Genomic DNA, 14,745 nt, shown 5'->3' with positions numbered 1-14,745 from the left:
AGGAAAGGCCTTAAGATTCTGACTTCCATCCATATGGTCTCACTATCTCCATCAGGGTGTTTCAAAGACCGGTGCTTATTTTTGTCAGCGGCTTTAAGGTCAAGTAGCTCTTTATGAAATCAATGTAATACAAATCAGAAGTACTCAGTAGGTGATGTTGAATCAACCATTCAGATGAATTTTCTTAAAAGATAAAAGTTGAAAATGAATAAGAAAGAAAATATTTCTAGGATATAAAGCCTAATGAAAATTTAAAGTATGACTCATGATACAGCATTTGATTTCTTTGTGCTCTGTTATCAAAATTGGTATCATTGCTAATATAGGTACTGTTTGGGGTATTTGGGGATTGAGTAAAACAAATCTGAGCTAGCAGACAGGGTGACTATACTTGCTAAGGTCATGCTACTCATGCTACGGTATTCATCTGAGCAAATGTATAAGGTTGTAAAGAATCCTGGGAACTCTAAGTCTATAGTTTTGCATTTTACTCCCTATCTTTTGTAGGCAAGCAGCAAGTACACCCCTTGCTGCTCATCCTTCCCACCCTTCCAGACAACCCAAACCATTGACAGGTACTAGGTACTAGCAACCTGTGACTAAGAAAGGAATGATTTCCTAGGAACCCAAGAAAAGCCAAGCATATTTTCACATTTCTTTATTCCCAAGAAGAAGGTAGCAAGTGGACCCTCCTCCTGTTGGGTACCGCCACATAAGGCCCTTGTCATATTCCTGAGCAGCGACCCTAAAGTACCTGCTAGCTGTTTGCTGGGGGGAGCTAAGTGCTGTCATTGCCTCTGTCACCATCATCATTTATTGTAATTTGCTTTCCAAATCTATCTACCTCTAATTATAGTCTCCTTGTAACATCTGCTGATAGTTGACAGTGGACATTGAAGGACTTACTCAGAATTATGTAGAATTCTGCTCTTTATTCCAAAAGAATTCTTTGAAACAAAATTTTAGGGCTCAGAACAAAAAACAAAAAGCTGGTGTTATTGGGCTGGCCGAGTGGCGCGTTGGTTAAGATGCCAGCTCTGGCAGCAGGGCCCCGGTTCAGATCCCACAAGAGGGCCAGTGACGCTGCGCCCTCTACAGCTAAGATGGTGAACAACAGCTCAACCTGGAGCTAGGCTGCCATGAGTCACCGGCGACAGCATAGGCTGCAGTCCCTGCTGCAGTGGGCTGCCGTGAGCTACTGCGAGTGGCTATCCAATGGCCGGCAAGCAACAACCTCACCCGGGAAAAACGCAGTGATAATACCAACATGGGCCAGTGAAGCGACGTCCTCCACTAGACTGAAGAACAAAAGGACAGCAACTTGTCTGTTCCCCTTCCCCAACGCTGTTTCCCTCCCCCAATTCCCCAATAAAAATGTAAAAAAAAAAAGCTGGTGTTATTGAGGCAATCAAGTGTAAGATTGAAAGAAACATGGATTCAAGAAATATGTTATCAAAAAAAGGAAATATGTTACAATATTAACATTTTTACACTGGCATATACAACCTTAACAGTCTTTTTTCTTTTGCCAAATTATTGGCAGGAAATATTAATGATTAGATTTTCATAAACACAAAACTTTTTGTCTTACACTGAGAGTTATTAAAAGAGCTCCTTTTTGGTATAGCATTTCATTTACAAATTAGAACTTAGCTTTATGTTGTACTCTTGAGTGTAAAAAAATACATATTTATCAGTTTACTTCCAAGTTGGAGGTAGAAAATAGTGCCCAATGAAAGGAGTTTAAAAGAATCCTAATTGGAAGTTGAATAATCATTTTACTTTATGAGAAAAGTCCCGCAAAGTTCTTCATACAGTTTACTTTGGTATAAATCCAAGATTTAATTAATTTTTACTTTTCATTTAAATGCTTGGAATGTATCATCATTTGAGTTTCTGTCATTTCACGTGAGTTTTCTTCAGGGGCTGATTTCACAGCACTGGAAATTGATACACTGACTTGACGTTTCAATATCTTCATAATCTTTCTCTTGTACCCTTTACATGCAAAGAAATATATAAAAGGGTCCATGCAGCAATTAAAGTTCATCAGGCATACTGTAAAGTGCAGAGAAACCTGGAATGACTGGTTTTGGCTACATTCCAGGGGACCAGGAAAACGAAGCTTCTTAATCATGTGTTGAATAATTGCTACATGGTAAGGCGTGAAACAGAGAATAAACACAACAATTATAAGAATAATTGTGTTGAGAGCCTTTTTGTTTACACCAGATTTCTCAGTTATTGGGTTTCGCTTGGCAGTTTTAAAGAGTTTGCAACAGATTTGAGAATAGCAGATGAGAATAATTATGAGCGGCAGCACATATCCTACAAAACATGCACCAAGCAGAATCCAGGGAAGAGATGGTGTTTCTTCAAAGTTTGGATATTCCATGCATGTAATCCTTCCCACCTCCTGCTTTGACATAGCTTTTATGAGTAGTGGGAGTGTTTGAACAAATACTAGAATCCAGACAAATATGCAAATGCATTTTGCATGTTCAATTCTTTTCATCTTGTTGTATCGCAGAGGGTGCACCACAGCAAAGAACCGGTCGATGCTCAGGCAGGTCATGAAGTTCACACCTGCATAGGTATTGATGTAAAACACCAGGGCAGTCACCCTACACAAGGCCTCGCCGATTCTCCAGTCAAAGCCCAGTGCATAGTAGGCTATCCGAGTAGGCAAAGCAGTGGTGAAGAGTATGTCAGAGATCACCAGATTGGTTGAGTACAGGGTGGTCGAGTTGATTTTCTTCCTGTTTTGAACAATGACAACCAAGGCTAACAAGTTTCCCACAAGCCCGATGATGAAGACCATGCTGTAATGGAGAGGCATTAGGATCCTGGTTATGCTGTGGTGTGCATAGAAATCACAGCTGCTTCCCTGAGAGGATGTATTAGAATTGTTGTTCATTTTTGTGTCAGCGGTGTTCAAGGTCTCTAGAAAAAAAGAAGAAGGGTACATTTAATTCAAAGCAGATTTAACTCAAAGCAATATAAACTGTCTTTTATAGATCTAACTTAAAATATTTTAATATTTATAATTTTTAAAAATCTATGGTATGTACTGTGGTTACATATGTAGTAACAGTTAGGAAAACACAATAAAATTTGTGTTTTTACACACACAATTTGATGACTTTGGCAAAGGTCTGGCAAATGAACTAGAACCATCTAAATAGGACCAATGTGTTTTTGTGACAAGAGGGAATACACTAACTTTTTAGGCAGAAATTTCCCCTTCCTTTTTTTGAATCATTGTCTGGTTAAGAATAAAATCATGTAAAGCACCCCACATTTCAGACGGGCGTAAAAAACTTTGCTTTTAAATTGAATTTCAGTTGGACTTTTTTTTTTTTTCTAAATGCGTTATCACTGCCAGGAAATGAAATCAGTCACACATTTATGTAGTGAAATGTGAACTTACCACAGTGATCTGATTTGTGTTAACCTAAAAAGTATGAGAAAGAAGCCGAGACCTTGTTAGGAACTGAAAGTTAGGTTTTCTTTTAAAAAAAAAGAAGAAGAAGAAGGCAATGATGATAAAGATGACCACGACAACCACGAGAAAAACGACAAAGAAGAAGAAAAAGAAAAAACTTAAGCTGCTTCAAGGGGAAATTTTAAAATTAATTTTAAGCTATATCATTCCACAGGCACCCCCCTGCTCCCCATCCATGTATAGAGCATACATTCTTTCATTCGCACATAGTAGTAAGCATTACGCGTGTGGTATTTTATGTTCTGCTTTATTCACTTAACATGTTCATGGATCAATGTCATCTCTATTTGTCGTATATGTAGATCTTATGTTGATATTTGATAGGTATACAATTATAATTTGCTTAGCTACTCCCTTGACGAACATTTGGGTTATTCCCAATTCTGTTCTTGTTATAAATAATGTTAGGACGAAATTTCAAGTCCCAAGTTGAAAAGTAGAAAACTCCTACAATAAAACTCCATACATGAGGCTGAACTTTAGTAAAACTAAGGAAGAACAGAGCAGTCAATTCTGTGAAATTGTTTTTAAAAGAAAAATAATTTTCTCATGGGCCTATCTATGTGCATAAATCTCATCTAAGTCACCAAAGCTAAGGGAAAATTTCAATATATCCAGTGATGATGGTATTATATATTAAAGGAAAAAGACTTTCTCTCCATATCAGAGCACCAGCTGTGAATCTGCTTCTCTGACTGCTGTACTAAATATATTGGATCTCTGCTAACTTAGTTTCAACAGTCTTAAAACAGTGATGCTAACAGACAATGAGGGTTATCAGAGGATTGCACTAATGTTATAGGTATGCATTACATACAGTGTTCAAAGGTTAATCGTTAAAATATGGAAATACAACCTAAAGTAAAAGGGAATAAAAATGGAAGTAGAACTTTTTATTAAAAGAAGACAGGAAATGAGACTGGGGGGAATAGCATAGAATGAGGATGGTAAATAGAAAACACAGTAAGCAGGTAGAAATGTGTCACAACACATTTAAATGGATTGAATTCATTATTGAAAGAGAGAGACTATCAGTTTGGATTTTTTAAAAACCTAGCTCTATGCTGCTTAGGAGAGATGTAACTCATCTCTGAAGTGATTCAGAAAGGGTTGAAAGTAGAGGCATGGGAAAGCAGACACTAGGCGAATCACAACTAGTGTAGAAAGCTAGAGTAGTGGTATTAATATCAGAAAAAATGGAATTCAAGGTGCATTCAATAGTAATACGGTCGCTACAAAAGTTAAAAACGGTTTACAAAGAACATAAAAATAATCATGAATTGTGCACGTAACAGTAAAATTTCATAGACTCTAAAAGAGAAATTCGCAAATCCACAAGCATAATGAAAGATTTTAACACATTTTAATTAGACTGTGCCAGATAAAATGTAAATTTTGAAGTGCTTAGAACTAAATTACAAAAATACTCCATGCCAAACTGGTATGCAGCTAAAGAGTTAACCCAAGATGGATGCAAAGTCTTGAGAGCATTTATTTTTTTTAAAAAAGATTGAAAGTAGATAAGTTAAATACATAGCTCAAGAATCCAGAAAAGACATGAGTTTGCCCAAAGAAGGTAGATGCAAATAAAAATAATTGCAAAAATTAATGAAATAGATAACAAACAAGAAACAATAAGTATAGACTTTATACAGAAAAAAAATTGTATAGAAAAAAATGGAGTGGTTTTTGAAAAGGAAATCATGGGACTTGCAATTGTAAGATACACATAGAAAAAACTTACTTTACCGAGTTAGTTGGGAGAGGCTTCATGTGAGCAGTAACTTTTCAAGAACTGAGACCAGACACGAGGGAGAGGTGAAAGTTCCAGACAAAGGCTGCCTACAGCTTAGAAACAAGCACCAAGAGCTTCTTTTATTTTTCTACTTTCTGGGAAAAAAATATTTTTCTGAAATTCTCAACATATATATTTTATTTTGAGGAGTATTTCATGGGAAATGCCTTTAAGATACATAATGGGAACAATATACTGTGGAGTCTGCTAATTCTCCATATGAATAATTATTATTGTAGAGATTAGGAAAGTTACACTAATGTTAAGAATCAGAGAAGAATGTGCCATTGCTTGCCAGGCTGTAAATGCATGTCCAACCTCTTCACTGAATGAATTATGGTATCCAGGAGAGCCGGGAATGGCAGGGGTTTCAGAACATTTTCAGGTAAAGCATGTTTAACACAGTGTTAATTATAAAGATGAAAATCTGAAATCAAATCAAATGTTCATTGTTAGGGGATCAGTTAAATATTTTATGGTACAGCCATATAATGGAATACTATGTAGCCATGAACATGGCAGCGTAGATGCCTATTTCTTGACAGGGGATAATGTTAAGTAAGGAAACATTACATAACGTACCACGTTGGGGGAAGGAAAAGCAACTATAGACACACACACCTGAATGGTTGTATATACCAACACATAATTTTGTACAGGTAATTTTTAAGTTTTGTTTATATAATCTAAATTTTTAACATTGAACATTAATTGACTTGAAATAAGTAAACAGGTAGATAAGTTTTTTAAGCTGAGGAGAAAAGAAGTTTTTAATTCAGCTCTTTTTGCAAAAACCTTGTGGTCTGACATACTTTTCAAAGCTAGCCTTCTAGTGCTCTTCATTCAGATTTACATATTAATTTTTACTTGGTGCATACCTTTAAGTCATGTGGTGAAGAACCCTCATAGCAACCCTGCAAACTAAGTAGCTCTCGCCTACCTACTGTTCATGTGAGGAATCTTGAGTATCAGAGAAGTTAAAAGTCATGCTGGATTCTTCAACTCTGATGTCCTGGCTTCAAGTTTCCTACGCTTTCGAATCCTTGGCAATGGAAGCTAGTTCACACAGCCCTTGAAATGCTCAGAGTTGGTGGTTTCAAAGTGTTCTAGGCTTCAGGGCCAGCCATCTTTGTCTGGAAATCAACAGCCCAGGCACAATGTGGCCCAGAGCAGGGGAACCATTCTTCCTAAGGACAGCAGGGTTCCACTTCCAGGAGAGCTGTCTTCCCAAACAGGAAGGCAGACCTGTGGACACCACATCCTAGAACCCTGAGGGGAAGACTACTGAGGGGCCTCTTACTGTCCACCCTTGTCCTGAGTCAGTGCAAGAAAGGTACTACATAATTTAGACACGTAAATGGCATGGCTCAGAAATGATCTTAGGTAGAGAAGAATTTAGGCTGTTCTGACATATGTTCGTTTGTGTATTTAGTAACCTGTTGAAGATTGATTCCATTAGTCAACAGTTCTAGTATATTACTTGGATTCTTGCTTATAGCTAGCTATCTGTACTATTAATGCTATAGTTTAGTCAATTTTATCTTTTCCAAATGGAGAGAAAAAATCCTTTCATGTACTTGACTATTACCCCAAAGTTCTATCAGTTAATCCCAATGTATTATCATCTTCCCTCAGAGGTATTATTTTATACTCCTTTAATCAATAAGGATTCAGGATAACTTTCCTAAACCTTGCCTTACTCCATTCTTTTATTCGGCAAAAATTGTTTTTAGTGCCTCCATCTGTGAGGCTCTGGAAATACAGAAATGATACCTTTTAGTATCTGGGGCCTAAAACTGAAGGATGAATGTAGAAAGTATTCTAAATCTTTTCCTTAGACTACTTGTATGTATAGAATTGTAATTTCCCCATAATGATAATGCTTTCTAATGAAAAGATATGCATGGTCCCTAAGCTGTCCTTAATGCCCCACAACCTAAGGGACAGGAGCAAGGCATGCAAACTTTGCCCTGAAGGTAACAGATAGTAACTGGGCTGCACGAAGTGTGTGGGTCCTTATTCAGGTTACCCAGAGGAACACCTTTTCCTCCTGAAATCCAGCTACCTGGCACCTACCCTGTCAACCATCTATGCCAATTCTCTTACCGTTTTTGTTAATAAGCAAAGGAGACTCAGTTTTCTCTCTGTTAATACAGTATTAATCCTTTCAACTTGACTATTATCCTAACGTGTGTAAAACAGCAAGATATTCTACAGCAAGATATCCTCCAAAGTATTTTTACTTTTGTCTTTGGAAGTGAGCCTGTGTATGTTTTTCTCTAGAATTGATTTCATGGCTAACAAAGTAGCTAATGTTTCTTAAGACATAATCATCTCATTTTTGCATAACCGGACATGTTGACATGAACTGACAAGTTTTTTCTAGCCACAGAAAGGAAAAAAGTAAAAGGCCCCCCAAAACTCACTTATTAGTATTTAAGAAAATTGCCTCAACTCTAATGTAATTTGTACTTTGGAAATATTTACCCTGGATACCAACTTGAAGCCCTTTGTGATTTTTCACAGGGTTCACATATAAACCTTCAGCAATCCCAATTACCTTGCTTGGAAATTATTTTCTTAGCTTTTATTTGTGGCAGAAACAGAATAAACCTTCAGTATATTCACAGATTTGGTAAGTGCTGGAATACCACCGTTTAGTTTTGCTTTAAGATTCTTGGAAAGTCACCTTTCCCCCTAATATGTATTCTCTTAATAATTATCAACACCTTAGATGAAAAGGGGTTAAACTTCTAGTGATTTTTGTTTTAATTCAGGCCTTAGCAATGAATTGATTGGGTCAAGTCATGCTGCAATGATCATTAATAGGAGGTGACTTCTCTATAAAGTGAGGTCCACTCGGGACCACATTTGCACATTGAGCCGATCTGACTCAGTGCCCACAGTGGCACACACCAAACAGGAAGTTCAGGAGCACAGTTTCAAAAACGACCAGAAGAGCCACAGAAATGCTGTACGTACATATACAAGTTCTATTTGTGTATTGTGAAATGATGAGTGTTGTTTGAGCCAATTCTCTCTCTGATTTCTGTTGATACACTATCCTTTGGCCATATTCTTAAGAAGAGATAAGACTGGAGGAAACTTTCTGGAGTGAGGAGCAATACAGTCTCTGGGAAAGGAGGGAACAGACAGTGGCTCGGGGTTAAGGAGCAACAAGGATTCGTCCACTGAGGAACTAGACCAGCACAGATGTATCAGGACAGCAGGCGGAGGCTGTTCAGTGCCCTTGAGGACAAACATACTTCATGGAAGAAAGAAATCATTGCTGCTTTTCCCAGTTACCTAGTTTTATAAGTACTTGTCAGTGTCTTGGGAAAAGCCTCCGTGTTCTTGAAGCCAAGGAAACAGGGACCTCGGAGTTTGGTCCAGTGTCACACATGCCAGAGTCTAGCGATCGGCCAATGATTTTTTTCCAGCTTCTTTTTAGTAGCCTAACCAGCTATCACCTGAGTGGTTGTATGTGTCAATGGTTTATGAAACAAGTAGATGGGAAGCATTAACTCCTGACTAGAAGCGCAAGGCACAGACAGGCTGTGACCAGCACAGGCGCAGCCTCGCGTCACTCCCTTCATTGCAAAGTCAGATTGTCCATTCTGTAGCGCCACGGACCTCGTTAACCTAGTAAAATAAACCTTTCTACACTGTTAGGTGATTTGTTTTTCCTAACCAGCTTTGAGTCCTACACTGAAAGCTAAGCCCAAGATTTATTTGTTTGGAAGGTTATTGGCAGTATTGTCCAGAAAGGTGACATACTGGCAGCTGCCTACACTTTGTCAGAATGGAACCACACACATGCCAGAGTGTTGGCCGAGTAGAGTTGTCTGTGGTCAGTCTGTTTGAGGGGAACTCACGTCTCTGCCTCCTGGGGAGCTCACTTGCTCTGGCTTATAGCAATGTGACCCTCCCGCCACCCCATAACATAGTCTGGTTCTGACTAGCTCTCAGTGGGTCTCTAGAGGGTCATTTATAGGACAGTGCACGGAGAATCTTTTCAAAACAGGAAAAAAAACAACTAGTGTTTGCCAATCTGCAGTTTCTCCTTGGTTCCTCTATGTCCTGAACTCAGTGGACGCGCAATGAAGAAGACCAACCTCAACTTCTGTAAACATGTACCTTGCAGTTGATGGGAAAGTGAAAGGTGCCTGACATTTGAATTATTTGTTTAAACACCCACTTGGACATTTGGGATTTTACGTTTTCCAGCTATTTTTTTTTCACCTTTCACTGATTATTTATTCCTTGTTTGGCTTTTGGCAGCTTTAGTACTGACTGACTAAGATGCTATGAAAGTTGTCAGAGATGAAGACAAAAGTGTTAACAGTAAGGATTTGAATCATATGACGTAATATTTCGGAATTGGAAGAAAAAGGAATCCCATTATAATCCTTCAGTGTAAGGAAGACACATGCTGTCTCCATGTGGCATGATTTGACCTATATGCAGGATAACTAACTGCGTAATATAAAAATACCCTGTAACGAAGGTCTGAGTCTGTATAATCTTTATCTTCTGAGTCCAAAACGTTTCTAGAAATAATATGTACCTTTTCTCCTTAAGGTACCAGGGAGTTTCAAGTTTTGGGTTTTGTGTCTGCTATCTCCTAGAAATTAGTCAGAAACATTAAATATCCTTATTTTACGGATAAACAGAAGTGGGTCCTTTGTTCACGGTCCTCCCTTAATACAGGTGCCAAGTCAGGGATCACAAAGGCAGCCAGGACCCCGTGTCCTCCCTCCCCCATTACCTCCAGGCTGTCCACGCTCCCTGGGCCTTCAGCCTCCTGACCCTTCTCTGCGCTCAGCCTCTCGTCTGCACCACACACTTAGGGTCTGTCGTCTGCCTGTTTGTGCACAGACTCGCACCTCCTCTGCCTACCTCGGGCCATCTCCCTTCTGTCTGCACACTGCGGCAGTTCTTAGGATGCTCTTCAAATGGTGCCTGTTTAACACGAGGCAAACCGAAAGCTCTCTGTTGTGGCATACACTTTCCTTCATACTTGGGTTCCACTTCCCTCTTCAGCTGGATCTCTGGCCGTCTTCCCTCTTACAATGTCCTGGCTCCAGCCATACTCAATCACTTGCAGTCTTTTTTTTTTTTTTAAATATATATGTGTGTGCGTGTGTGAGTTTTTTGTTTTTTTTTAAAGATTTTTATTGGGGAATTGGGGGATGGGAACAGTGCTGGGGAATTGGGGGAAGAGGAACAGACAAGTTGCTGTCGTTTTGTTCTTCAGTCTAGTTGTGGAGGACGTTGCTTCACTGGCCCAAGTTGGCGCCATCATTGCGCTCTTCCCGGGTGAGGCTGATCAGTCACCGGCTTCTGGACGGCTGCTCACGCTGGCTGCTAGCTACACACAGTAGCCCATGGCAACCCACTGCCATAGGGGCTGCAGTCTACGCTGCCGCCGGCGACTCACGGCAGCCCAGCTCCAGGTTGAGCTGTTGTTCAGCATCTTAGCTGTGGAGGGCAGTGTCACTGGCCCTCATATGTGGGATCCGAACCGGCGCCCTCTGGCGTCCCAAGCCAGTTCTTAACCATCGCGCCACTCGGCCGGCCCCACTTGCAGTCTTTTGATGTCCTATGTCCTCTCACAGCTTTGTGCCTTTCTGACACTCTTCCTTCTGCTGTGACACCTCCTCTCCCCTGTTCTGTGTTCCTAGCTCCTACTTTCCTTCAAGACCTAGTTCAAAACCTGCTGCTCCTGAAAGCATCTCTGGTTTTACCCTCTCCTGCCCACTCACCAGCACCCGCAGTGCTGTCCTTGCCAGGGCACTGTGCTCCGTAACAGCATCTGTGTTGTTTTCTGTTGTTGGGTTTTTCTGTTTCCCACTAGCCTGTGAAGTCCTCTCAGTGAGTACAGTGTTGTTAATTGTGTGTATCTCCAGGTGACCCATGATCGATGCTCAATAAATACCCACTAAAGAATATCAAAATCCCAACTTGCTTGATCCTCAATCAAGGGTTCTTTATTAGACTATAGTAAGCTCTTAATTAATAATAGCACCAGTATTATTAAGCACAGACTGTTCCAGGCACTGCCTTGGGCACTACATATATTCACATGAATCCTCACAAAGCTTTCACAAATCCATTTCCACTGGTGAAACCGAGTCACAGAACACTCGCGTGACTTGCCAAGAGACACAGCTGTTAAGTGTCAGGCAGTTTGGCTCCAGTAATCACATTCAGTGCAACATGCTTTCTTCCTAGCTCCTATTTCCAACATGATCTGATGGTATCGGTAAAAAACAAGTAAAACAGGAAGACATCTCAACATTTTAACACATACCAACTCATACCTGTCTGAACAAGAGAGAAGAGGAGGCAAGTATATGGTGATAGAAGGAGAACTGATGCTGGGTGGTGAACACACAATGTGATCTATAGATGAAGCTGTACTAACTGGAGGATTGTACACATCCGCAGCACATACCACCCTCAGGGCCTTTAGACAACTAAGGGGGACCTTAACCATGGCAGGGAGAAAGTGTCACCTGTAAACCCCTTTACTGGGTGCTAAGCTCTTTTTGAAATGTTAACTACTTAAGGATGACGGCTTTATGTTATACAACATTTTGTCCCATAGACTGTTTCAGAATTGTCTTACAGTAGGTATCCAGTAAATACCTATGGAGTACATAAATGAATGAAAGTCATATGGTGACCTGAGTTAAAATTTATTCCATTAATTGACTGGTCATGTGATTATTGATAAGCTCTCCGAAGCCAGTTGAAAGTAACTTATAAAAGGGATTATCACCATCACTACCACTTGATAGGTGAGCATGTGAGTGAGGGTGCTTTGTAGAACAGGGTGCTCTCTGCAGTGTTGTGTCCAAAAAGTACAATTAAGTCCCAGAGAGAAAACATGCACTGAAATACTACTAGCAAATGCAGAGTCAGGACAGTAAGCACAGTTAGATGTATAACCATCCGTAGACTCAGGCTTTATGTAAAATATTCTGTAAAGATCTGAAAATTTGTTTAAGAAATTTCTCACAAAAATGGTAGGGCAAGGAAACTTTGCCTACCGGATTCATCTTTCGGCAGTTTAATGGGCAGAGGGAGGGGAGAATAATGATAGCACACAGTTTCCTAGCACTTGGTATGGGAGCCAATGTTCTAACGACTTGGCAGTGTTATTACTCCCCATTTTACAAAAGAAGCAACTGATGCCAGAGATGTTAGGTAACTTGCCCACGTGCACACAGCTTGTAAGTAATGGATCGCAGGTTTGAGCCCAGCTCCAGAGCTCAGGCTCTTAACCACTACATGATACTGTACTTGGAGTGACACCCTGCTCCAAAAAAAAGCTCAAAAACCACACCCTCCTTCACAGGAAGTTTCCTTCCTCACAGCTTACAGTGTGTCAAAGTTTCTGTTACCTCCATTCCCAACCTGGACATAAGTATTGGCAAAACACAGCCTATAGTTCATTGTTTTATGGTTTGTTTTTTAAGACACATAGAAGTTCTAGAAAAAATATGGAGACATGTCTAGCCTTGCTACTGATCATCAAATAAATATAAAGCAAACTAAGATATTCTTTTTCACTTATCAAATTAATAGTTTATATTTAGAGTTAAAATACTGAGATTGACTTAGAGACAGTGAAGCCCAGACTGTCACTAATGGGCAAGTAAATTGGTAAAATGTTTTTGTAAACCAAAAAACATCAGTTTATATCTAAAGTTTTAAAAAGCTTTCTACCCTTCCCCCCAAGAATTCTACTACTGGGATTCTATCCTGAGAAATAACAAAAGTAAAAATAGAGAAGTAATAGAAGTATAGAAAAGACTTTTATGTATATAGATATGTGGTCACTTAGTAAAACGGAACAACTTTTATTTTGAATTGTGCTGACTTGTTATGTGCACAGTACCTGTAAGTGTAGGAATACCTCATCTTAAAATAACTTTGCCCCTTTCCTTCATATTAAAGCATCCTGAAGTGTTGGCATTACTTGCCAATTTGAACTTGACACTGCTTTTTGTCATTGTGAGTTCACACAGAAAGTACAAAGTAAGCCCGTTTTTTGGCAGAGATATTTCTGGCATGATCAGTTGCTTCCACTTAGCTTAATATTAGCTGATTTGAACTGCCAGTCACTAGAGAGTCTAAACTATATTAATAACATAATTTTTGTTAGAAATGTTTATAGCTTCTTATTAAATAGATTCTTTCCCTGTACACCATACTTAAGCTCTCAAAGTTTTTCTTAAAAGACTTTATTGAAAAAGCAAAACATCTAGTACTTACCTGTTGCTGACTTGTTCTGGCCTCTGTAGACGCAGCTCTGCAGTCAGTACTTGCCCAAACCGAAGTAGGTTAACCTCGGCATGTTGCTCTGAGAAAGATAGTGCTGACATCCTTTTATGGTGGTGACTTTTTTCTGTCACCCTGTGACTGGGCATAGTAATGATCAGTTAGCCTCGCGTATGCGTGTGCATTTTTTTTTTTTTAAATGGGAAGTGAAATTTTTCTGTTAGTGATTTTTTTTTGAATAGTTATCCAAAAACCCCTTGGAATTTATGAATTGCTGCTATTTATGGAACTTTATAAATTTTCTTATGAAGATTTATGCATTAAGAAAAAATTCTGTGAAAGAGACTGAAGCAATAAATCTTAACCAGAAAAAAAAAAGTCATAGTTACTGATGATTTTATTTTCATATTATGTGTAAAACACGAGTTTTTAAATGTTTTAAGGGGGGGAAAATGTCAACTTTGACAATTCTGTCTACCTGGAAACTTGGTACTGGGAGTGCTTTGCTCAACAGCTCATGAGAAAGAAACAAAAGTTTCTGTGGTGAGTGGTAGAAAGATGCTCTTTTGCATACATACAGCTATTAGTCGATATTTTCAGGCAAGAGGCTAGCTGACTGGAATCAGTGACTGCACAGACACATGCATGACGAGGGAAGACTTGAACGGGGGCATTCTACAGCTAAAATTCAGCTTCTTGTGCACATGATGGAGGAGACCTATGCTTTTCACCTTATAGTTTTAGTTGACTATCTAAACCAATAATGTAACATGGCTATCAAAATGCAATTTATTTGTAGGTTAAATTAATAGAAATGTGGTGCCCAATACAAGACAGGTGATATTTACACTGACCCAGGACTGATCTGGCCATTCCCAGTCAGCTCTGGGTGCTGCATTTTACAATACGCATAGATGACTTGGAGCCACGTGCCTCGGGTGGTGAGGGGCCTGGATCCTAGCTCTTAGGAGAAATGACTGAATATGCTGAGAGTGTTTAGGTTTGGCAGGGATGTGATCACTATTCTCATGCCTTTGGAAAATGTCTCACAGAAAAGGGTTTAAATTGCATATGTTAATCTTCCTAACTCCAGAGAATAGAAGGAAGGACTGTAAGAGGAAACTACTGGAGACAGCTTTCACATCAAAATATGAGA

The 14,745-nt window shown here is 39.4% G+C and overlaps 2 protein-coding genes across 2 annotated transcripts in view; one reads left to right on the top strand and one right to left on the bottom strand.

The window, feature by feature from the left end:
• UBAC2 (UBA domain containing 2) overlaps positions 1–14,745 on the top strand; it is a 172,234-nt gene that overhangs the window by 88,763 nt on the left and 68,726 nt on the right. The window lies entirely within an intron of this gene.
• Positions 1,353–13,711, bottom strand: LOC109393936 (G-protein coupled receptor 183). Its single transcript, XM_019663686.1, has 2 exons — positions 13,584–13,711; positions 1,353–2,943 (listed from the first exon to the last, which is right to left on the bottom strand). Exon 2 carries the CDS (start codon positions 2,915–2,917, stop codon positions 1,853–1,855), a length of 1,065 nt encoding a protein of 354 aa, XP_019519231.1. The 5' UTR covers positions 2,918–2,943; positions 13,584–13,711; the 3' UTR covers positions 1,353–1,852.

The sequence above is a fragment of the Hipposideros armiger genome, unplaced genomic scaffold, assembly GCF_001890085.2.
Source record: "Hipposideros armiger isolate ML-2016 unplaced genomic scaffold, ASM189008v1 scaffold_397, whole genome shotgun sequence".
Classification (NCBI taxonomy): domain Eukaryota; kingdom Metazoa; phylum Chordata; class Mammalia; order Chiroptera; family Hipposideridae; genus Hipposideros; species Hipposideros armiger.
Note: the sequence above shows the minus strand (reverse complement) of the source record. Positions and strands in the feature narration are given on the sequence as shown.